The sequence below is a fragment of the Theobroma cacao genome, chromosome 2 (genome assembly GCF_053813885.1).
Source record: "Theobroma cacao isolate CCN51 chromosome 2, ASM5381388v1, whole genome shotgun sequence".
Lineage (NCBI taxonomy): Eukaryota > Viridiplantae > Streptophyta > Magnoliopsida > Malvales > Malvaceae > Theobroma > Theobroma cacao.
The window spans coordinates 6,946,711-6,972,133 of record NC_142640.1 but is presented as its reverse complement, the minus strand read 5'-3'; the positions used below and the strand labels follow the sequence as shown (position 1 = coordinate 6,972,133).

General features: G+C 34.5%; 2 protein-coding genes across 6 annotated transcripts; one reads left to right on the top strand and one right to left on the bottom strand.

Annotated features, from left to right (window-relative positions):
* Nucleotides 1–380: 380 nt before the first annotated feature.
* MCM9 (minichromosome maintenance 9) lies at nt 381–11,228 on the top strand. Of its 3 annotated transcripts, none has more exons than XM_007042838.3 (20): nt 381–552; nt 650–752; nt 1,067–1,166; nt 1,269–1,407; nt 2,468–2,534; nt 2,705–2,879; nt 4,221–4,320; nt 5,276–5,373; nt 5,557–5,622; nt 5,718–5,810; nt 6,388–6,504; nt 7,501–7,573; nt 7,962–8,028; nt 8,857–8,938; nt 9,221–9,342; nt 9,461–9,528; nt 9,759–9,868; nt 9,952–9,999; nt 10,111–10,263; nt 10,744–11,228. In XM_007042838.3, exons 1-20 carry the CDS (start codon nt 416–418, stop codon nt 10,824–10,826), a joined length of 2,001 nt encoding a protein of 666 aa, XP_007042900.1. In that variant the 5' UTR covers nt 381–415; the 3' UTR covers nt 10,827–11,228. The 3 variants fall into 3 exon arrangements, 2 of the variants coding, with proteins under 2 accessions (XP_007042900.1, XP_088659947.1); XM_088803821.1 differs by having other exon boundaries at nt 507–552; nt 650–891; XR_016024680.1 differs by lacking the exons at nt 10,111–10,263; nt 10,744–11,228 and having other exon boundaries at nt 9,748–9,868.
* Nucleotides 11,229–11,519: 291 nt separating this feature from the next.
* LOC18608251 (phytosulfokine receptor 1-like) lies at nt 11,520–13,957 on the bottom strand. 3 transcript variants are annotated; one of them, XM_018114669.2, is made up of 2 exons: nt 11,865–13,957; nt 11,520–11,755 (listed from the first exon to the last, which is right to left on the bottom strand). In XM_018114669.2, exons 1-2 carry the CDS (start codon nt 13,917–13,919, stop codon nt 11,663–11,665), a joined length of 2,148 nt encoding a protein of 715 aa, XP_017970158.1. In that variant the 5' UTR covers nt 13,920–13,957; the 3' UTR covers nt 11,520–11,662. The 3 variants fall into 3 exon arrangements, with proteins under 3 accessions (XP_017970158.1, XP_017970159.1, XP_007042898.2); XM_018114670.2 differs by having other exon boundaries at nt 11,843–13,956; XM_007042836.3 differs by having other exon boundaries at nt 11,520–13,953.
* Between the last annotated feature and the right edge of the window lie 11,466 nt (nt 13,958–25,423).

The following is a 25,423-nucleotide window of genomic DNA, read 5'->3' as shown; positions in this document are numbered from 1 at the left end:
AATGTTACATTAAAACATTAAAAAATTATGATTTAATAATTTATTACAATATTACTTAAGGTTAGTAATTTATTATTAATAATATAATAATTTGCATTACTTAAGTTTGCTTAATCATTTCTTAAAGTGAGCAGAGGTAGATTCCGCACTGAGCAGAATAGTTAATGCTAAGAGGAGATCGGTATTAATTATTTCATGTTTTTAAACAATTGCCATTATTTCTTGATTCAAGGATGAACTAAATGAGAATGATTTAACTGTTTTGTGAACCAAACGTGCCTCAAGCCCTCAAGCCCAAACCGGCCCAGCCCATGATGGGCCATCTCCAAAGTATTTAGAGCCGTTTTCCCGCCCTTCCATGGCTGATAGCCCTTGGCTTTTCTCATTCTATGATCATAATCAAACGAATGACGCCATGGATTCGCATAAGGAAGAGGTGGTACCAATAAGGCTGCATTCCGCGGTGGAATATCTGCTACGCTGCAACTCCGATCAGCTCCACTCAATCGCTCTCTCTCCTGACCCTAAACTCCACTACCCTCTCTTCGTTGAGTAGGATCCCTCTCTCTCTCTCTCTCTCCTTTTCTTTCTAAGCTTTTGTTAGTCTTTTTCTCATTTCCATTCTCTCTTTCTCTTTTTTGCTGTATAGTTATGCAGAGCTGATGGATGCCGATCCTCCTCTAGCCCGCCTCGTCTTCGCCAACCCAACAGACTACTTGAGATTCTTTGACGAAGCCGCCATTTTGGCTCACGTAATCAAATCCACACACACAATGTATTTAGTTTTATGCTTCTTATAAAAAGCCTCCAGAATTAAGGATTGGATGTGGGTTTTTGCTCATATTCTTGCTTGCCCGATTTAACCTTCCTAAATTCACGAATTTCGAGTGGGTATGAAATGTGTACCTCTTTATGTAGTTTTTGCCTCTTTGGACCAAGACCAGGAAAATATCTAGAAATAGGGATTTTGATATGGCTATGGGCAAATATATTAAGTTCTCTATGAAATTTTCGCAGCTGTAATTTAACTACATATTTTGCCTGCATTTGATATGCGTATGTACAGAAAAGAGTACTGAAGGGCATGGCATCACATGAGAAAGGGGTTGAAAAGAAATTCATTCATGTTCGATTCAATGTCAGCGGTTCCCCTCTTGAATGTCCTGGTTTGCTTCTATTCAATGCGCTCAGTTCCTTTCATATATATTCCTTTTGATTGCTATTTGCTTTGTATCGTCTATTTATGGGTGACTTTGCATGTGGCACAGAGACTTTTCCTAGTATTGGGCGTGTGAGAGTGAAACACCGAGGAATTCTTCTTACGCTCAAGGGGACTGTAATTCGGTCCGGAGCAGTGAAGATGTATGAGGGGCAGAGGACATATCAGTGCAAGAAATGCAAGCACATGTAAGTTCGTTTTCTAGCACATACAATAAATACGTATGTCGACTGTACAGTGTACTTGTAATGTCAGAATTTTGGTTTACTTTGATTATATAGCTTTGTTGTATATACTTGTGGCTAAATTACTTGGTACAGATTATAGAATTATGGTTAGAATTAGTACCTTCTGTCAATGGCTCAATCTTGGCTTTTCTTTTACTCGTATTAAGGAAGGGGTATGACTTACTGAATGAAACATGCTATCTTAAGGGATAGAAACAGGGAGCTTCTGGCAGAGCAAGGCCAGTCAGCAGTAGCCTTGCTAGCTAAAGGTGGCATAATCTAATTCTGGGGGCATCACTCCTTTAGTTTCTTTCATAAACAAAGTATCTTCAAGTTAAGAGAACTCTTTTGAGTGATTGAAAGCTGGTTGTTTGGAAAATGTTCTAGTCAGTGTCTGAGGCTTGTGGTGATCTTCATATTGTACTAGTTATAAACAAGATTGAGCAAGGCTATCAACTGAGCATACTCAATAGTTGCCAAGCATTAAACCCAGAGTCTCTTAGTTTCCTTGCGGAATGATTACTTTATTCTTGTTTATGTCAGTATCAGTGCATGTTACGTCTAATTATGTAAGATGTGCTGGTTGTTAGAAGTTAATCACACTCTGCTTGGATTACACTGCTTTTGCACCAGATTACTTTTGTGGTGGGTAGAGGTCCAAAATATTTTATTTTTCGATGCAATTATTACTCAATATGTCAAAAAAAACCTGGATAATTGCAACTTAATTGCTTTATATTTGTAATTCGGTAGTATGCATATACATTCAGTTAATTTCAAATGCAAAGTTTTAGCTCTTTCATTCTTTTATATCTTTGAGGGGCTAGATTTGAGTTTCACACTCAAACATATTTTCACGATATCTAATTTACTTTTATATCTTTGAGGGGCTAGATTTGAGTTTCACACTCAAACATATTTTCACGATATCTAATTTACATGTCACATACTTTTTCCTTTTGCAGCTCACATGATATTCCTACTTGTAAGCTGACTATAGTTGGGTTGAAAATATTTGTAGGTTTCCTCTTTATCCTGAGCTTGAAACAAGAAACTCGATAACACTTCCATCAATCTGCCCTTCTCAGGTTTATTGCCACTTTAATTGATCTTTTGTCTTGCAAGAAAGAGTTTTGATTCTCTTTTCTTCTTAGTTTTATTACTTTAAAATGTAGTTTTGGAAGTATTTTGTCTGCGGTACATGTTGTTATTATAGAATAAATATACTTTTGGTAACAGATTTCTTGTTCAATAACAGAGGTCCAATCCTTGCGAAGGCACTAAATTCCAGTGCGTAGAAAATACTACAGTCTGTCATGATTATCAGGAAATTAAAATTCAAGAAAGCACACAGGTGTTGGGCGTTGGTGTGATTCCTCGTTCAATTCTAGTCATTCTTCAGGACGATCTTGTTGACATTGTTAAAGCTGGAGGTACCACACTATGCAAAGCCTGGTTTTTCATTTCTCTCTACATTTTTTTTTTTTCTGAACATTACCAATGTTTGATTCTGTCCGCATAGGGAACTTTTCTTATTCTGCTATGGAATGTACTTTGTCTTTTTAATGTTATGCATTCACTGAGGTTTAAGAGAAACAATTTAACCATAAATTACATATTAAATCCAGTCTTCCATTGGATTTAGTAAGTTGCATTATGTTTTTCTAAGAAGGAAAATCTAATAGAAGGTTAGTCAGGGTTGAATTGAGATAGGATCTTCTCTTGTGAAGAAGTCATTGTTTAACAGCTCGACTTCAATTACAAAGATCTGGTACTAGTAATATCGCTGGGAAACACTGAAGCCTACATTTCAGGCTAAGTTAGCTACAACAGCCAAAATGAATTTTTATGGTGTTTAATGACTTTAACCATTGCCTGAATTGAATAGATAGGATTGTTTCGGTCTGGGTTGTAGTTGTTCAAGGTGGCAAATGGAAGATCCCCTCTTCAGCAATCTGGCTAAAAATTTCTTTCAACTTGCTTTTATTCAACTAACTTAAATAGAATTATTGATCATTAAAAGAGGAATTACGTATGGTAAAAACATGAGGGATTGAGAGTAGCTGCGGAATAAAAGTTGTGAACCTGCAAGCAATACTGAACTTTTAGAGGCAGAAGGAAGCAAGAACCAAAGTCAGAAATAATTTAACATAGTCTAGTATGTGCAGCAATAACTTGTGAATATATGATTTTCTAGAGTCAACCACAAATTTAATAATGCAAGCTTATGATTAAGACACATCTTGGACAAGAAAGTAAATTAAGAGGTTGAGGAGGTCGTTCAACCTACTTAGTTGCTTTTTTTAATTTAATTTCCAAGATATTATCTGGAAATGTTAATGCCCTAACAAACTTTTCAGAAATCTGCAATGACAGTGCTCATAAGTTAGTTGTACTGAATTCAGAGCTTGCCTGCAATGAGCGAAAATGAATTAGCATTAAACCTATTATGACTCTAATGCTTATGATTGTCCTGTAACAAACCTAACCTAAAGGAGTCTGGGAAATAAGGTATCACTAATGAGAAAGCTATATAGACGGCTGCCAGCTGTTTTCCATGCCCTTCTTGGAGTATAACACGATGTTTTATCTTATATTTGCAGCTTCTGCCTTACCATGCCTTATGTTTCAGTATACCATCTGGATGTCATGGCTAGCAATCCATTGTAGATAAATGCTTCGTTTTTGTTTTTTCTCTTTAATTTAGTTCATACTTGCTTTTGGGTTTTTTAATTATCTAATTTTCATCGGGCTATAAACTCTTGTTTGTCCAGATGATGTAATTGTTACTGGGATCTTGACTGCTAAGTGGTCTCCTGATTTAAAAGATGTGCGCTGTGACCTTGATCCTATATTAATTGCCAACCATGTGAGGTAACAAGAATCAAAACCCTTGATTTTGTTGCCTTTCTGTAATGCTTCTATCATTATAAAAACAACTGGAGAGAGAAGGAAGATTATCTAAAACTCTTAAGGTTTAAAACATTTTATCTGTTTGAGACAACATAGTTGTTCCTTAGTAACTTGGTCTGAAACACAAATTGATTATCAACTGAAGGGGTTACTGACCTATTATAATTTTGACCTCATGTAATTTAGTTGAGCAATATATACTGAAATTCCAATTCAGATAATTAGTTGACACTAAATGATGGCAAGTTATAGACCTTCTGATGATGTGACTTTCCTGTTCAGTGCCCTTGTTAATCATTTCTACAATATCATGTGCCATATTGAAAGGTCTCCATTTTGAAAATTGATGAGTTCTGCTGGCCAACATGGCAGCATCTGTATTTTGGCAAATGGTTTCTAATTACTGAATCAATTATTTTTTAGCACACATATCAAGCTGAAAGTTGGAAAATGAGTTTATAGTGACAAGAGGGGTAGATGGAGATTAAATGACATTCACATATTTGATAATGAGATTATGTTCCCAATAACATTTATTTATGTAAAAGCCTTGCGTACTTGGCAAGTCAATTAATTGTACTCTTTGATTCTCAATCCTTCCTATATTATCTACGGGTGAAAACAGAGTACAAAACAATCACAAGAAATGCATTTATCAACATCTGGGTAAATGTTAACCTGTTTCACTTTTGTAACTTGTCCCACCCCCTTTCATCTGTTTATAGCTCATCAAAAGCTTTACTTTGAGTTTATGAGCTCCTTAAAAAACAGCTATTTGTTCTAATTTCCTTCATGCTTTTGCAAACTAATTGTCTTATTCTAGTCAAAACAGTTCGTTATTCTAAAGTACTTTAAAGTGGAAATTACAATAACTGCACTTGCTTATTTTTCTCTTAATTTATTTCTGTCATCTTAGGAGAACTAATGAGCTGAAATCAGACATTGATATTCCTGATGATTTTACTATGAAATTCACGCAATTCTGGTCAGACTTTAGACACACTCCATTGAAAGGTAAGAATAGTTGGTCATGTATTTTTTCACTTACAAAATGTGCATGTAGAAATGAAATTTGTCTTTGTGAACATTTGGCGGTTTCATACTTTCTTTCTTCCCTTATGGGGCATGTTTCATTATTTTCCTATAATTATATATTTACTTACGTGAAGCTATTCCTATTATTTACTCTACACCCAGGGAGAAATGCTATTCTACGAGGAATTTGCCCCCAAGTTTTTGGGCTCTTCACCGTAAAACTGGCAGGTGCTCTGTCGTCCAATATCTTCTCTCTCTCTCTCTCTCAAAACATGTGAATGCATGAGTAGGCACATACTGAACTTTTACTTCCTTGATCTCAGTTGCACTAACACTGATTGGAGGCGTTCAACATGTTGATGCTTCTGGGACAAAGATTCGAGGAGAGTCTCACTTGCTTCTGGTTGGCGACCCGGGTAAAGTTTTTCTTTTTAATATATTATATGATAGGCTTCTTTCTTGAATGTTCACTTCTTTAGCTTTTAAATTTATCTACAATTACAATTTTGCTTGGATTGATTAACCACTTTCATTGAGACATTTTCCTTGAAAGCAATTGAACGAGGTGTTTTCTTGGAAATATGGAAAAATATCATTCATCTGCATCATGGCTGATGATTATTTACCTACTTTATTATTTCATAAGCAAGGTTTCAATATCTTGGCACTAGAGACTTATAATTGGTTGCAATCCTGTGCAGTACTTCAAGTGTTTATAATCTGAGAAAGCATTTTTTGTCCAAAGCCCCAACCCCCTGTGCGGTCAGTCCCCTAATTCAGACCATAATTCAGTAGAAGGACCTGGTCAAACCTTTCCCAAATAGTTGAGACATGGACTTGTTACATGCATTTATGTATTTATGGACTGTTTCAGCATGCTTACTCAACTTACATTTCTCTATGATTTACAAAGATTCAGGATGTGCATATCTTTGAATTGTTAGAATAGCAAGATTGATGCCATGTAAAAAGTATTAAGTAAATTTTTTACAGGTACTGGAAAGTCTCAGTTCTTGAAATTTGCGGCAAAATTAAGTAACCGATCTGTCATCACTACTGGCTTGGGAAGCACTAGTGCTGGACTGACTGTTACTGCAGTCAAGGATGGTGGTAACTCTCATTTCACATTTATTTGAACTTTCACTTTGCCTTTCGGAAAATTTGTCATTATTTAGGTGATAGTAATACAGTGTGATTATGTAACATGATTAATTTTGTGAACTCGAAGAAAATCATGAATTGGATTCAACAATGTGAGTTATAGTCAACATGGAATGTATAACATGATTAAAGCTCATTCTGCTGAAGTATATCATATACTGGCTAAGAGTGATATTTCTAGAGCACATGAAAACTGGCAAAAGTTTGGCTGCAGATACAGTGCTTTGCCCTTGCTTGTTCAAATAATTCAAGAGAAACTAAAAAAAAGATGATTTCATAATTTAGATTTTGATATGTAGAAAACAGAAAATTTAACCATGCTCACAGTTCACTGAAAGGGGATTCTATGATGATTATGTTATTCTGGTGGCTGGTGTAACAATTTAATGGCAATAACAACTGTCAGACCATGGTGTAGAAAGGAGGTGAGTGAGTTATTTGAGCTAGAAAGTAGGATATATGTTGAAAGTACATTAAACAATTCAGACTGTCTAACTTTGAAGGTTCATGAAAGTGGAACTTGTATTTGTACTATGTCCTTATGGTGTTGGTATCACTGTCTGTTTAATTCATTTCTTCAACTTCTTTACCTAAATATTATTCTATAATGAACCATTTGATTGTTGATATATGTAAGTACTTGTTGAAGGTAACAAACTATGAGTTATTATTATAAACTCGTGCTTCCCTATTTTATCTTTTTTTTTAAAAAATATTATTGCTTCAACCATCCCCAAAGTACTTAAAAAAAAGGGGGGGGGGGGGGGTTAAAGAAGTTGTTTGACCGAAGTTTTGCGTGGTAGAGCTGGCATGGCCTTGTGGTTTTGTCATTTTTTTTGTGTATTGAAGGACAAGCACTTGATACTCATGGCTTTTGCTTGTTTTATGTCAAATTATGCAAGTTTCATCTTGTTGGAGGGCTAACTATATCTATGATATTACTAGGGGAGTGGATGTTAGAAGCTGGGGCCCTTGTTTTAGCAGATGGAGGGCTTTGTTGTATTGATGAATTCGATAGGTACTCCTTTGAATCATTATCATGAATTTTTTTTTTGTTTTCCTTTGAATGACAATATTTAAACCCTCCTTTTTCCTGTTCAAAGCTGGCTTTGTTAGGAACTATACTGGGACTCAATGTAGTTTTTTCATCTTGTACATGACACTGGCCATCATAATTGTATTATTATCAATATATGATACTAACAATTATGTATACATAAATATACACTCTTATGATGCTGCTTTTGATGTTGCTTTCTTTGGTCATTCAAGAGCCTGCTCTTTCAGGAGGCAACTAAAATTTGTTATTGATCTGCACCTTTTTTTTTTGTTTATTTATGTTTGATTGTATTTCTTCTGTTTTTTTTTTTTTTTTTTTATTTGGGGGTGGGGGGTGGGTGGGATAGTATGAGAGAGCATGACAGGGCAACCATACATGAAGCAATGGAGCAGCAGACTATAAGTGTTGCGAAGGTAGAACGTTTTTTCCACTTTGCATTACAATAACTTCTGTTAGAATCCATTGCAAATCTCTATTTTGGCTGACATTTCTTTTCAGCATATCTTTCCCCTCTGTTATAATTAAACCTAGAACATATTTTTCACTCCTGCTTTAGGTATTTCTAGAATAACCATTGGTGTTGTTTATCCCTTATTTATTTATTTTAGCTAGAGCAGGCTAGAGGATCTGTACAATACTATTTCTATATCCATCTTGAAGTGCATAACTGCCCTTGCAACTTCATTGAAATCTTCACCGCATGTTTATTTTCTTTTACCTCTTAGAAAACATCAAGAATAGCATATTTGGTTGCATTATGCTTGGAAGCTATCAAGAAAGATTAATAAGTTCATTCAGCTTTTGCAATATTCTTTGAGATCATTCATTTCTGTGTTTTGCATCCAGTTGATGTATTAGTGATTTTGTTAAGAGCCTTTTTTGACAGCTAAAAGCTAAGCCTGTTAATCAAGTTCCCTATGCATGGGCCTGGATCATTCCTGCCCAAATCTCATGTCCCACATTATATTCTGCAGTAAGAATACTTGGAGAAAGTTGAGGGTTGAATTTTATAAAGTTCATAGTTGATGTCATTGCCTCCTACATGGCATAAGCAGTTTGCTGACCAACTTATACTTAATGTTACCATAAGCTGTTGTTTTTCCATGATTGTTTAAATATTGTTATGTGGCATCCATTTTTTGTTCTTTATTTAGTTTTAATTGATTGCTATTATACTCTACTTGCTGGTTGGTGTAAGCATGGCTGGTAAACAAGTTTTGGCATTTTTCTATTTTTTTCAGGCTGGCCTTGTTACGACTCTTAGTACTAGGACAATTGTCTTTGGTGCAACAAATCCCAAAGGACACTATGATCCTGATCAACGTATCACTTCAATTTAGAGAACTAGTTTGATTGACCTTTCAAAATTGAATTGCTTGATTGTGCTAGTTATTATTCACCTTTAAATATGAAAATTACAATTTGTCCTCCATGTTACCTTATTCAGCATTGTCTGTAAATGTGGAATATAATTGAACTCACTGTTCGGAACTCTGCTCTCTCAACAGTTCTTTCCCCCAAGTCCCTTTTCTCTGGCTTTCACAGTCTTCCCTAAATGTTTCTCTTATTTATGTTTATACTGTATTTATTCTTAACAAAATCTAGCTCTCTCTGTCAATACGGCACTCTCTGGTCCTTTACTAAGCAGATTTGATATTGTCCTAGTCCTCTTGGATACAAAAAACCCTGAATGGGATGCAGTTGTATCATCGCATATTCTAGCTGAGGTAATGTGTTCACAAAGTTGTAAATCTCTGACCACAAAAAAAAGGGGAGAGAGGGGGGGTGGGGGGGGTGGGGGATTTGACTATAATTGTCCTGATTGCCATTTGAAATTAATTTCAGGGAGAATCTGAAGCAGGCAAGAGGGATGAAGATCTATCAAATATCTGGCCGCTTCCCATCCTTCGGAGGTAAATACACCTTGGTTACAAGGAACTATTAGATCACTCTGTAAAAGTTTTTTTAAATTTTAAACTATCTTCTGTTAGCAACGTCTTATTATTATTTTGGGATGAGGGTTGGTTGGGGTTTCTAGATAATTCTTGTTCGAAGAAAATTTATCCTCAACCACCAAGTACTCAACAATCTTATGTATCTACTTGGATCACTTGATTTTGTAGCTTTTGTAGATGTCTTGCAGGTATATTCACTATGTAAAAAAGCACTTTAAACCAGTGCTCACAAAAGAGGCTGAAAAGGTTATCTCAAGCTATTATCAACTCCAAAGGAGATCAGGAACACATAATGCAGGTTTCTCCTTTAGAAATCCCTTCAACTTGATGATGATTGCCATTATTCTATTCACTTTGATCAGACCATAATGGATTATGCAGCAAGAACAACGGTGCGCATGCTTGAAAGCTTGATACGCCTGGCTCAAGGTATGTTGGAGAATTTGTTGATTTATTATCCTTATGAGCCAAAACACTGGCTTGCAATGTTGCTGCAGTATCCAATCATCAATGTGGGTGTTGACACTTATAATGTTGCAGCACATGCAAGGCTTATGTTCAGAAATGAGGTCACAAGATTAGATGCCATAACAGCCATTTTATGCATTGAATCGTCCATGACTATCTCAGCCATTGTAGACAGCATAGGGAATGCCCTGCACTCCAATTTCACTGAGAACCCTGATCAGGAATGTATCCTTGCCAGCTCTCTGCTTACTTTATAAATAATCCATGATGAATACATGATATGCATATACATGCCAAAAGTGTGATAGGGTGTTTAATGCTTATAGCCACTAAAGCAATATAATTTTTTCAAGCAACAAACAAACGGTGCAATTACATAACTTAAATTTGGGGAGTTAATTCTATCACAATCTGGATACCTATTTTAGACATATCCGGAAACTAATGCTTGTAGAAATTTTCTGCAAATAAGTAGAGCCACTTAGCCATATTTTTATCTAAAATTTTCCATTAAGAGGACAAATATCTGATGCTGTTACTGAAGTGTTACTTTGGAACTTTATAGTTTGGAGTTCTTAAAAATTATGGTGAAGCCATAACTTGGTTATTGCAGTATCTCTGCATGCATGATTAATGTTTAGTTCATACCCTTGAAAATTTATTTTATAGAGAAGATTTTTTGATGTCTTGACTTCAATGGAATAGATGCCAAGCAAGAAAGGTTAATTCTTGAAAAGTTGAGTTCAGTTGATGAGATCCAAGAATCAAATGGCTCGGAAGGTTTGTGATGATGAAAACAAGCAGGAAAACAGAAGCTCTTTTGAGGTTTCAGCTAACAGCCATAACCGTTCACTATAGAAATTTTATTATTTTGCTTTTTGATAGGACAGGTAAATGCTATTTATATTTAATGCAATCAGCCTTAAGTAGATGTTCTGAAAGTTTAGAGGACAGAACTTTTGAAGGGGGCTTTATTTGAAAAGCCTTGTTGATGGTGATCTGATGGGATATCGGGAGTATTTGTCTGTAAATTTAGAAGGATTTGTTTGTAATTATCAAACACTTGTAGCATCTTTTTATGCCTTTGGAGGCTTGAAGCCCATGCTTGTCCCGCTTTATTCTAATGCAGGGATACGGATATGGGAGACCTTTTAAATATATTTTTCTCTTTTTTCTTTCTTGGATGATGAGGCATTTTCTTCTGTACTATTGTGCAAGAATATGGACGCTATTGTACCTCCAACTATTTTACCCCAGTGCAATGCCTAAGCCGTGTCTTGAATGCTTATAGTTGCTTTTTGACAGCAGAATATAATTTTTGGGCAGCGTTCAAAAATATATTGACAGATGTAATAAGATATTTTATTTTTTCTGCTCTTGGAGTTTCAGATATTTTTACAAAAATATATTGAAGGCTTGAAGCTGAAAAGATCCGGACAGTGTTGCTGTTAAGGAAAAATGCCTTATCTCTGTTTTTAAACTTCGTAAACTAGAAGTATATTAGAACTTTGATAGTATGCTTTATGATTTTTCATTGATCATTACATTCCATTTAAAAGAAGCTAAAGTAAGAAGAAAGAACCATGGGAGGAGCTATACACAAAAAGATTGTCCAAATCTAATTTTACAAGCTTGTCAGCACCATGGAACACCCAGTTCTAGATTTAGTATTTGTTGCATCCTTGATAAGCTTCTCATCCTTTGGGAAGTACCCAGCCTGATTTGAAGCAAAAGCAGACAGTGAGAACAAAACCAATTGCCGCTCCAATGCTAAATTTCCAATCCACAATCTTCATTTTTTTACCTGGAGTTACAAGTGGTGGTACCTGTTCTATTTGGCATGGTCTTAACATTCTAGTGCAAAGAGCCTCGTTCCCCTCAAAGCTTGATTCAGGGAATGTCGTAAACTGACCTCCTGAAGGTATATCCCCATAGAGCTCATTGTATGATACATTGAATTTTGACAAAAAGCTGAGATGTACCAGGGAATTAGGTATTTCGCCTGAGAGCTTGTTACGAGACAAATCCAACTCTTCTAAGCTTGTCATCTCCGACATACTATCTGGAATGGTTCCTGAAAGGTCGTTCCCTTCCAGACTCAAAACATGGAGGTTTTTCAAATTCCCAAAGCTTGGCCAGATTGGTCCTGTAAGCTTGTTGCAACTTAAGTCGATAGTCGGTGGAAAGCTCCATATATTGTTATACAGCAAGCGCCCACCGTGCCCCGTGCTTTTCACCAGTCGCAAATCTGCAGGGAGTTCTTTCAGTAGAACAGTATTGTGAACAAGACTTTCTAGTCCAGTTAAACTTTCTGGTATCTCTCCCGAAAAGGAATTATTAGACAAGTCCAAGTAAAAGAGATAGATGAAGTTGCCTAGCCAGAATGGAATGGACCCTCCCAAAGAATTCCAAGACAGATCCAGCAATTGCAACATGCTGCAACCACTCAACCAAATTGGAAGGGAACCTTTAAGGTGACAATTTGGAATAACAAGTGCCTTGAGACTTCTGAACTTCAAATTCACGTTGCTAGGCATCTCTTCGTGATAAAAGTTCAAACTAAGGACCAATATAGTCAAGTTCTTGCAGTCTTGCAGAATCTCAAGTGCTGAGGATATATTAATGATGCCAGAGCCTGCGAGAGAGAGGAATTTCAGTGCCTGGAGATTTTTAAAGTGGAATGGAACCTCACCGCCAAGTTTGTTGCGTGCAAGATCCAGATTTCTCAAGCTCTGGCAAGAGGATAGATCAGAAACTGGCCCCTGAAAATTATTGGAAGCAAGACGAAGCGAAGCGATACGGGTCATTGCAGAACAATTTATATTTATCGGACCATTCAGACTATTGTTGCGCAGATCAACCATGGAAAGCGAAGGAGAATTCACCAAAGAAATAGGTAATAAGCCAGTTAATCTATTTGACCCGGCAGAGAAGGAATCCAGCTTTCTCAGTCTCCCAAAAAAATCTGGAAGACTTCCATTGAACCCATTGGAGGAGATATCCAATTCAACAAGGTTGGAGAGGTTACCAATTCCGTAATGCAGAGGCCCTGAAAACCTATTTTCTTGAAGGTGCAGTATTCTAAGATGTTGTAGCCGGAATAAATTCTCAGGGAAAGCTCCTGATAGTCCATTGCCATTAAGGTGAACATAATGCAATGAAGTACAGTTCTCCAAATAGAGTGAAGCTTCTCCAAAGAAGTTATTGGCAAGATTAATATACCGGATATGGGATGAAGTTTTACAAAGCTCTAAACTAAGCAAGCTAGAAAAATGATTCTTCGAGAGGTCAAAATACTTTATTGAGGGTAAATGAATAACGACGGGAAGTGAACCGACGAAATCGTTGTTACTCAAGTCAAGGACCTCCAGGTTCTGAAAACGAAACAAGGTGGTAGGAATTTTACCATGGAGAAAATTATGAGAGAGGTTCAGGATTCTTACTTGCTCTAATCCAACCAAAGTCTCACATATTGTTCCTGCAAGTCTTTTGTTCCCAAGTTCTAACCCAACAACTCTTTTATTTACAAAAGAGGAATTATCACAAGTGATGCCCGTCCAGGAGCAGCAATTGAAGCTGTTCCAGTTCCACCCGCCAATATCTGATCCTAAACACTTGGAGAAACCTTTGAGGGCCGTTAAGTCCTTCGAATTGCATGCCTGTTCTTGAGATCCCTGGATCCTCTGCCGAAACGTGATAACCAACAAAATGAAGGCCAAAGAGACCTTTGAGATGCCCATGAAGGTCGGTTTAACAAAGGGAAACAAGGAATTGTTACTAGTTTTCACTGAGCTCTGATGTAATGACGACTTATAGTGAGCCAACACGCGTTTTCTTTTCTTTTCCTTTCCTTTCTTCCTGTTCTTGGTAAAAGACTCCATGACTTTTTGGCGGAAGCTGGACAATCTATAATCACTGCTTCTTGACTGCGGTGATATGACAGTCTACTTATTCATTAATAAACCCTCCGTCAAAAAAGGAAAACAAAGACCATTGGTGAATTCTTCACGCGCGCAAGTGAGTTGTTGCTCCGCGTGAGGGTTTTCAAATTTGACTTAGTAAAATGCATTAATCTGATCATTTCAGTTTCAACCATTTGAATATATTCAACGGGGGTTGTTGCTGACTTTGGGCACTGGCAAGACAACAAATTGAGGTGGAATATCAGTTTTTGGAGGGCCCCTTTGATTGGGAAACAGATCACTGGGTTGCTTTCATGGAAACAATTACCGTCCCTCGTCCTTCACCGAAGCTCACCAATCTGTTTTCTGTCCCTCAAGCAACGTTTGGAAGCTTTTATGGTTGAGGCTCGCCCCTTCGAAGGTTGAGGTTCTTTGTTGACAAATCGTCTAACGAGAAAATGGCTGTCAAATCCGAACTACTCAAAAAAAGGACTAACCGATATAGACTCTGTCAACTGCACCCTCTATAGTAATGCACTTGAAACCCCTCAACATTAATTTTTTTTATTGCGATTATGCTTAGAGAGTGTGGATGTACAATTACAACCGTTGGGAAATTGATTGGGTCGCTCCGGGAAATGCTGCAAGCTTTTTCTTGGCATGGATTAATGTTGCCCCTAGTGACATATGGAAGATGCTCTTTTATGTTACGATTTGGTCTCTTTAGTTGTGTGGAAATCAAATTCTCTTCCAAAACAAGATCTTTGATGTTTGCCAACTCCAAGATATCCATGTTAGACTTCAAAGACATCATTGATGCCTTTACATATACACATTAACAAAATTAACATACAGAAAATCAAATTATGAAATTGAATAATTACCTCAAATCATTGATACTCACGGGAGCGAGCTTCTCTGTATAAGGACACTTTTAAACTCTAGCAATCTCTTTTAAATGGTGTGTTTTTTTTTTTTATATATAAATGTTGAGCTTAAGGACCCCATACTCAATTTATATATATATATATAGTCTTCTCATCAAAGACGTAATCAAAACCAAAGTAAGTGGGCATGCCAAAGTGGTTACCATATTTCGAGGAAAGTCGATGATATGCAGACCATCAATTGGACGTGGGTAACTAACATTCTCCAACTTGGCCCGTATATTTTACTTATAATAATATTGAAAATCCATGAATCCTTCTTCTTAAGAAAAGAAACAAAATACATGAATCATGGTTATAAGTCTTCTAAGAACAAGTATTATCTTCCATGCATCACTATGCATTCTATATCTTTAATGTCAGCCCATCATAACTTAATGAATAAACCTTATGTTTATTCTAGGTCCAATAATGATTGTTATTCTCAAAATAAATGTGCACACAAAGATAAGAAAACACACAAATGAATAAGAGTTTCATTACAAATGATAAAAATCCATACAAAAAAAAATCACTTGATGGAGCCAAGTCCCATTTGTGCTGCATTATCCTTAAAATTCATTGGTGGCATGCCTTTTGTTAAAGGATCAACAATCATCAATTCAGTGCTAACGTGTTTAATGACTACTTTGCTCTCCCTAACATATTCTCTTATGACTAAATATTTGATGTCAATGTGTTTACTTCAACTACCACTTTTATTGTTTTTAGCCAAGAAAACCGTAACTGAATTGTCACTATACATCCTAAATGGCTTAGAAAGGAATCCACAATTCTAAGCCTAGATATGAAACTCTTCAACCATACAGCATGTGAGGTAGCTTCAAAACAAGAAACAAACTCAGCCTCCATGGTAGAAGTAATAGTTAAGGTCTACTTTGCACTCTTTCAAGAATGGCTCCTCCAACAAATATAAAAACATATCTAGATGTTGATTTTTATGAATCTACACACCTAGTGAAGTTCGAATTTGAGTAACTAACTACCTCTAGATTGTCAATTTGCTTATACATAAGCATGTAATCTTTGATCACTTTAAGGTCCCTTTAAGGTACCTGATCACCTTCTTTGCAGCTTTCTAGTGGTCCATACCTAAGTTACTTTGATATCTTCCCAACATTCCAACAGTAAATGCATTGTCAAGTCTTGTACAAACACAAGCATACATTAAGCTTCGTACAGCAGAAGCATACAGAATGTTTTGCATTTGTTTCCTTTCAAGCTCATTTTTCGAGCATTAGTTCAAATTGAACATGTCACCTTTCACAATGGGTGTTACACTCGATGAACAATCCTTCATCCGAAACCTCTCTAAAACCTTATTGATATAGGTTTCTTGAGATGGACCCAAAATGCTTTAAGATTTGTCCTAATGGATCTTAATGCTAATGACATAAATGCCTCACCCATATCCTTCATATCAAAAGTCTTAGAGAGAAATTATTTCACTTTATGTAGCAACCCTTTATCATTGGTTGCAAGTAGAATATCATCCACATATAGAACAATAAAACAAATTTTACTCCAACTAACCTTCTGATATATGCATTGATATATGATATTCTTTATAAAACCAAATGAAAAGATGACATCATGGAACTTCAAACACCATTGATGGGAGGCTTGTTTGAATCCATATATGGATTTCTTGAGCTTGCACACTAAATGTTCACCATCAATAAAAGAGAATCCTTCTGGTTATTTCATATAAACCTCTTCCTCTAGGTCTCTATTGAGGAACATTGTTTTCACATCCATTTGATGTAGCTCCAAGTTGGAATGGGTAACCAATGCCATTTACATCCAAAATTTCCTAATAAATCCCTTAGCAACAAGTCCTACTTTATATTTCTCAATGTTGCCTAGTAAATCTTTTTTTTTTTGAAAGACTCATTTGCATCCAATGGCCTTTGCACTATCAAGCAATTCAACAAGATTCCAAACTCCGTTAACTGCCATAGAATTTAACTTATATTTCATGGCATTATACCACAATTTAGATACTTTGCAACTTATGGCTTGTGAAAATGTTTTAGGATCATTTTCGACTCCAACGCTATAATCAGTTTTTTATAGATACACAACGTAATCACTAGTGATTGTTGATTTCTTCATCATAGTTGATCTTCTTAATGTTGTATTAACATCTTCCTGAGAAGCACGTTGCACAACTGGTTGCTCAACAATCTCTGGTAATTGTTGAACAACCGGATCTACTAGATTGTCATCAGTAGCGTATAGAACTTCAACGATTGGTTATACAACACCCATTTGAATTTGAAAGGTGTTATGAATGACAATTAATTTGTCACTTGAAGTGGGAGTTTAAATATCACAATGATTCTTCTCATAAATTAAGTTCTGAGATTAATCATTCCCACTGATAAAGTCATTTTCAAGAAATTTTGTATTTCTTGATTCCACAATCCTAGTGCTACGAGATGAACAATAAAATTTGTACCTTGTAGATCTTTCAGCATATCCAACAAAATACCCATTTAAAACCTTGGGTTTAATTTCTTTTCTAGTGAATTATAAGCTCTTACTTCATATGGATATCCCTAAATACGTATATGTTGCAAACTTCTAACCTTTCCATAATTCAAATGGTGTTTTTGGAACAACCTTGGTAGGAACTCGATTTAATATATGCATTGCCATTTTAAGAGCTTAAGTCCATAAGGATTTAGGAAGCTTGGAGCTGCTAAGCATACTTCGCACCATGTCTAACAATGTTTGCTTTCTTCTTTCTGCTACACCGTTTTGGTCTGAACATCCAAGCATGGTGTATTGGGCCACTATCTCATGCTTTTTAAGAAACTTCGGAAATGGACTAGGTGTTTGTCCATCCTTAACGTATCTCCATAACATTCTCCACCACCATTTGATCTCACGATCTTAATTTGCTTCCCGCATTATCTCTTTACTTTAGTTTTAATTACCTTAAAAGGATATAATGTTTCGTTCTTGTTATGAAGCAAGTAAAGATACATGTACCGTAAATAATCATCTATGAAAGAGATGAAGTGTTTCTAACCACACGAGTTCATATCTAGACTACAAATATTTATATGTATGATCTCAAATATGTTTGAACTCCTCTTGGCACTTTTTTTGTTTTGTTAGTTTGCTTTCCCTTTATGCAATCCACATAAGCATCAAAATCAATAAAATCCAAAGTACTAAGAATTCCATCATTCACCAATCTTTTAATCTATCACAACCCAAAACTAGAGATCCATGACTGGTGCAAGAGTTAAGTAGGCAAAGCCCACGAGACCTTAGCAAGCCTTAGAAATATTCATCTGATTACAAATAGCCGTAAGTTTTCATAACCATCACACATGCATTTCATAATACATTTGCATAATTTACAATATTGCCCCTTGGCACATTGCTAGTACAACAATGTTTTCACAATATTCATAAGGCCATACATTTACCGTCAATGTAAGTTAATACCATACAACCCTTAACTCAACAATATACGGTAACACAGTGCCTACGCAAATCCCAAACTAACATGGTTGGGAAATCAAAATCGGAAGTAGAAGCTATTACAACTTGAACTCAATGAAGTGGACCCATCGAATAGGAAACCTACCATATGTCAAAATTCGTCTGTCTAACGATAACACTAGCCATGTGAATCCCATAACTTTACTTATCTGCACATGGTACAAATAAAAGGGTGAGTCATTTAATACTCGGTGATGGAAAAGACTAACATAGCATAATAAATCACATATAATTACATACATATGTATAGAGACATATCTAGTCATAAAGCTATCATAGCTATTATCAACCATCTCCAATTTAGAGATATGAGAATCATCTTAATATCTTATGTGCACATTTCATCTTTCTATGCCTTGTCGTAATCACATCTTAACGACACATCACATTTGTGCTCAATCAATTCCATGTCTCCATAACAAAGCGTATCAATTAAGGCTTACCTTTTTAAAGCCATCATCAAACTAGGTTCCATAGACACACCCTAGTTGCCAAGCACAGCCTTAAACTCAATATATGATTTGCTTCCCTCGAAGCTTTTTGTCAAATGTCGACCTCATTTCAATTATATAATGACCACCACATTTCAGTTATATATCAATACCCACATATTCACATATTATATCATCAAAATCAAACAAAATCAATGAGTGGTTCTATCCTGGATATAGTTAAATCACACTCGATGGCCAACCAATAGAGAATCAAATCATACACAGGGCAAAGTCGCTAACGGAGAAACAAATCACGCACGTGCCGAAACAACAGGCGGAGAACAAATCACGTACAGCTCCTGAGCAACTGATGGAGAAATTAAATCGACCGGAGTAATCTTTAGACAGTCGACACCATAGCACTACAAGTGGGAATCACAAGTGGGACTTCTACTATCAACCCTACTTATTGCCATCTTTGTAGGCAAAGAACATAGTCACAGGGAAAAGACACCACTTAACCTTAAATCAATCAATGTCCGGAATTCACCCATCGGATGAAACATCATCAAATCTATGGGCCATCAATGCTGCTAATAATCCGTGTACCATAATTCACGTTAGTCATCCCAACTCAATAGCCACACAAGCATCAGTAGTTTCACATCAACTATCCATACGTTCGCACATATCGAATGTGCATAAACACAATAATCCTCCAGTTTATTCATCATATGCTATCACTTCCAAATACATATCATGATCTCAAATACAGTTAGGCAACCTAGTTCCCATAATGTAGCATAAGTATTAGTTCAATCTTTCTCAAATCAATAATTTAACATAATAAGTTCCTCCCACATGGATGACATAAACCCACATATGCATGGCAAGCTCCAAAAACATTAATGTTATGCATTATTCATTTCATTTATCACATAATCACGGACAATAACCCTATAGCTAGGAGGACTAGAAACACAAGCATACATGCCACCATTTGGCCTTTAACATAACACACAAACATTTATATATATATATATATATATATATATATATATATATATATATATATATTAACTCATATTAATAACATACTAGTCTAGGCATAATCATCAATACAAAACATTTAAGTACCATCACAACGTTTTAAACAATGCGTGATGCATCACATGCATTATTCAAAAATAAATCTCACTCACCTCATTTGGTGGGAATTCTCACCAATTACTAACCACTTCCTTTGACTTTATGTGATTTCACTAAGAAATTTTCAGCAAGCTTTTAAAGTCTCCTACGAAATCTATATGCCAAAATATCTAATATTCTAGCTTAATTTCCAAAAAATTTAGACTAATTCGATGTAACATTTCAACATTGTACTTATATTCTGCATTTCCATACCTAAATCACTCACCTTTGACAGTTTCAATTCGGCTCAAATAAGCCTTTATTTCTAGCCTTCTAATGATGTTCCCACGACTTAATTCTCTTCCTTGTCCCGCATCCTTTTTAAGGTTTCAATTCATCTTCTCGACAATCCTCCCAATAGTTTTCTAGGCTGAATCTGCATCTTAATTCACACAACATTCACGCTTAATTTCTTTTTTTTTTTTACTAGCTTCTAACTAACATTTCATCGTGCAAACGACACATCACTTAATCATGTCTATTTTTCTTAGCTTTAAAAACCAACTAATTCCAACCAAACCTTTAATTCTAGACTTTAAATTATGCCTTCCAGCAAATTTCTGTTTTCTTTTCAATCCTCCTTGCAACAATATTTACAACAAAATTCATGAATTTCAAATCAAACTATTAAATTTTTTTTCTAGCAATAAAATTATACTTTAATCCACATCTTAGCTCACGGTTTCTTACCTTTAAACTTGAATTCACCTCCTCAAAAATATCTTCCAATAGCTTCCAAAATCGTAAAACAAATTTGCTGTCACAAACAATTCATGAGATTTTAACCGATTAACTTTGAGTATAATAACCAAAAGTCAAAACTTCATAAATTCCACAGCTTCATATCACTTTTATAGAGTCTAAAAATTGAAGGAGAAGGGTTGGAAGCCTTGGGTTGGAAGGAGAATATAAAACACAGCAAGTTTTCCTTCTCTTGGTCGAGGGCTAGACTTCCAATTCCTCCACCCGAATTCTTTTTCTTCTTCCTTCACTTCCTTCCCATTGACACTTCTCAAAACATCTTTTTGAAAAAAAAAAAAAGCAAAGCCCTCTGATTACACCTGAGAGAAATGGGTCAATGGAGTTCCAAATGATTAAAGACTAATGAAAGCTCAGCCAAATACCAAAGAAGAGTTCTCGGGTTGCAAGAAAAGCTAAGGAGCAGAGAGCTTCCAATTTACAAGAAATGGGCGGAACTTGGATTTTCCAAGTTCCAAGCTCATTTTATTAATCTTGATTCTCTTTTAGCTCATTTTCTTGGATTACAAGAAAGGCATATTGTAATTTTTGGGTTTATTATACATATGTCATTTATAATTTTTGGTTAGCGGCGAGCCCACTTCCATTCTCACAAATATATTACTTTGTATGTCGATTTTTTTTTTTTGCAATTTAGTCCTCAAACATACTTTGTCATTCCATTTAGTATATTAAATGTGAAATGGGGATTAATTGACTCCAAGAAATTCAATTTGACTCTTATAAAATTTTTCTAAGTGTTAATTTACTCTTCCATTTGACTCTTGTAAAATTTTTCCAAGTGTTAATTTACTCTTCCACTTTGGCCAAATCCAACTCCTTGATCGACTTTAGATGTTACACTATCTTATTAATTTGTCATCAATAAATTAATATTATTTTATTATAAAAATATTATTTTAATTCTATGTCGACTTTTCCACTTTCACAAAACTTTTCGTCATCGATAATAGTCACAATTCATCTTTATTGGCAATTGATATTTTAATTTAATTAACATCCCAAGGGACAGGATGTTACATAATCCTCTTTATGGATATATGTCTCAATCTTTAGTACCACCAAATAAAAGAACTCTCATTCATAACGCATCGTTTAATACCAACATTACCATGAACATGCATTATATTATAAAAGGTATTGTCTTAAATTAATTTAGAAAAGACCATCAGACATTGTACCATTCCCAACAAGATCATATTTATAAAATAAATTAAAGGATGTATTTGAAAAGTTAAAGGAATAACCAAATGGTACAAATCTTGAAACTGAAATCAAATTTCTAGAGAAACTTGGAATATAAAATGTTCTTTCCAACTTCAAAACAAAACTAGAATCTAAAATCATTCTACATGCTCTAATTGCTTCCACATATGAATGCATCTTCTTCCCCTAATAGATGCACTATTCATTACCCACCCGTTTCTTTTGGTTTAGAAAACCCTACAAGGTATTCGAAATGTGGATTGTAGAACCAGAATCAATCCATTAAGTGTTATGACAGACATAAACCATATTAGATTTATAACAAACAAGTGAGATTGAATTACCTCTCTTCTTAAGCCAAACTTTATTTTTGACATAATCCTTCTTTATGTGCTCCTTCTTTTTATAAAAAAAACATTTGGATTCCTTCTTGATGTTAGTTTGGATGGGTATTTTACCTTTCCTTTTTTGTTTGGCTTGCCATTTGTTCTTTCCTTGGGTTGCCATATGTGCACTTTCACCCAATTCCACAATTAACCTGTTTTCCTCTTAAACACGTATGGTCAGAAGTTCATTAATTGACCATTTATCCTTATGTGTTATAAGAATTTTGAAAACTCCATATTGGTATGGAAGAGAATTTAGAATGAAGTGCATAAGGAAAGATTAAGACGTCTCAAACTCAAGAGACTTCAACTGAGCTGTAATGTCCCTTATTTGCATGATGTGCTCACACACACCTCTAATACTAGTGAGCTTCGCTGATGATAACTTTATCGTTATGGTGCTGGTTAGGGGCTTATTTGGAGACTTAAATTGTCCATCAATAGCCTTTAACAATTCCTTAACATTGTCACACTCTCTTATTGAACCACGTATACTAGTAGAAATTTTTATTTTTATGAACATCATATTGAGACGATTAGATTGCTGCCATCATTCATAAAGAGCAATTTCAACCAGAATGCTAGTATCAGTAAGTGTAGGTGGTTTGTCCTTTCGAATAGCATAATCAGTGTTCATCCACCCTTCCATATTTTATAGTTATCACCATTTAAATCTAGAATATCACATTTGATATAAGAAAAATTCACAAGTTGTATAACTACATAAAAACATATATGATTATGTCATAGAAATTGAGGCAAATAAACATATATCATATTTTACCAATCTAAACCATGCTTAAAATATGAACCAAATAACAAATTAAAAAAAAATTGTCTGTGGGCTGAGTTTTATTTAAAAGATTTATATACAAACGTCATGATGAAACTATCAAATTGTATGCCTTTTCTTAATTCCTATAGGTAAATTAAGAAAAATAATTTATTATTCCATCATAATTAATCATACAGATAAAATAAAAATTCATGTGAGATAAAATTTATTATATTTAAATATGATTAATCACAATTGATATCATTTTTCTATATGTGATCCAAGGATACTTAATTTACAATTTAACATAATCAAAGATGCTGTGACCAATCTCTAATTAATTAAAATTATATGGATCACATGACATCCAATTTTATGCTAAAAAAAATTTAAGCAACATGCATGTATCAACATAAAATAAGTAGACAATAAAAAATACATACATTCATTAATTTATGCATAAAATCAAGTACCAAAAATAAATTTGTCAAAAATTTCGATTTCAAAATTGGTAGTTTTTTTTATTTGACATTAATTTGTTAATGGTTGGATTAAGTGACATATGTATGTCCCAAAAGAATGATTGTTTGGGGTTTGTTGGAGTTGGCTGAACCACTTAAGGCCCAACTATCAATTTAGTTAAAAAAAACATGGCTCATGCCCAAAACCTCTTAAAAGGAAAAGAAAAAATTTAATTTTTTTTCATTTTCTACCTCTAGATGAGAAGACGATATATATTCATGCTTCCGGACCCTTGTAGAGTACTTTGTGGTAAGGTTAACAAAAAAGAAAGGCTCATCGAAGGCTGGTTAAGATCACTCCAAGTAGGGGCGGAGCTAGTTAATTTTTATTGAGGAGGCCAAAGGTTAAGAAGAATAAAAGTTAAAAATTTTCAAAGCTAATATATTAAACTTAACTATTAATAATCAAAAGATTTATAATAGATAATAATTTTATATAACATGTAAATAAAAAGAAATAAAAAGAAAAAAAATTATAATAGTGTTGTAGGAAAGTTTTGTTCAATGATGGTAATATCTTTTTTAATATAAACAATTAAATTATTTGTAAGAAACTTATCATCCATTTTGTTTTGAAGTCTTGTCTTTTTCAATATAAACGACTAAAAAATTAATATTGTCAACATCTAATATTCTTATTTTATTATATTTAAGTTTATAATACTAAATATTAAACTATAATGCATAAACTATAAATAGTTAAATATGATATGTAGAATTAATAATTTCTTCTTATACTCAAAATAATTTTCTTTCAACTAAATATAAAACATAAAGCACATTAAAAACATATGCTCAAGATAATTTTTTTCTTATATAATTAGGATTAATAAAAAATAACATATTAGTGAAAATTTGAACAACAACCAATAATGTAATACTAGAACTTATATTTGAGAATTACATATACAATAATTTTTTAATTTTTAAAAATTAAAATCATTAAAAATAAAATTCACATAACAGTAAACAAAAACAATGACAAGTAGGAGATATAACCTATATAACAAAAAAAAAAAGAATGTAGTTGATGATTCATAGAAATTTAAAAAAGAAAATTTATAGAAACTTAAAATATATGAGCAAATAGAATATAATTGAAAAAAATAATAATAATATAAATAGAAAAAATTAAATAAAAACTTTACTTTTTTATAATTTCACAATACAAGGATAAAGAAAAAAGAGAAAAAGATGAGTGGAGAAACTTACAAAATTTAAAAAAATTAAGAATTTGAGTAAAATTGAATGAACTTTTAATATCATTTTATTATTTTTTAATTATATTAATTATTTAATAACAAATTATTTGAAAAAATTATTAAAAAATATATAATATATAAAAAATTTCAAAAAGTTTGGGGGGCATGGGCCCCGTTACAAAGGGATGCTCCGCCCCTGACTCCAAGGATTTATGAAACTGAGTGTTGATGGATCAGCATTGGGGAAGCCTGAATCTACAGGTATTAGGGTGCCCTAAGAGACCATGAAGGCTTCAAGGGTACTTTCTCTCATCCAATTGAGACTGAGGATTTCGACTTCGCAGAACTAGCTGCCATCAAAAAGGGTATCAGCTTCTTTCTTTCCAATCCATGGTCTAGCAGTCACTCTCTCATTATACAAGGTGATTCCCGAAATATCGTCAACTGGGTGAATAACCACAGTTCAGTCCCTTTACGCATGAAGAGTTTATCAAACAGTGTTGAAGTTCTCAAATGTGATGTCAAAACTATTATATTCAAGCA

Bases quoted from the DNA above. Each gene is read 5' to 3' on its own strand.
- LOC18608251 (XM_007042836.3), bottom strand. From the start codon at position 13,919: ATGGAGTCTTTTACCAAGAACAGGAAGAAAGGAAAGGAAAAGAAAAGA.
- MCM9 (XM_007042838.3), top strand. From the start codon at position 416: ATGGATTCGCATAAGGAAGAGGTGGTACCAATAAGGCTGCATTCCGCG. The intron at 4,321-5,275 runs GTAACAAGAATC...CTGTCATCTTAG, and splicing joins TTAATTGCCAACCATGTGAG to GAGAACTAATGAGCTGAAAT. The intron at 9,343-9,460 runs GTAATGTGTTCA...AATTAATTTCAG, and splicing joins CATCGCATATTCTAGCTGAG to GGAGAATCTGAAGCAGGCAA.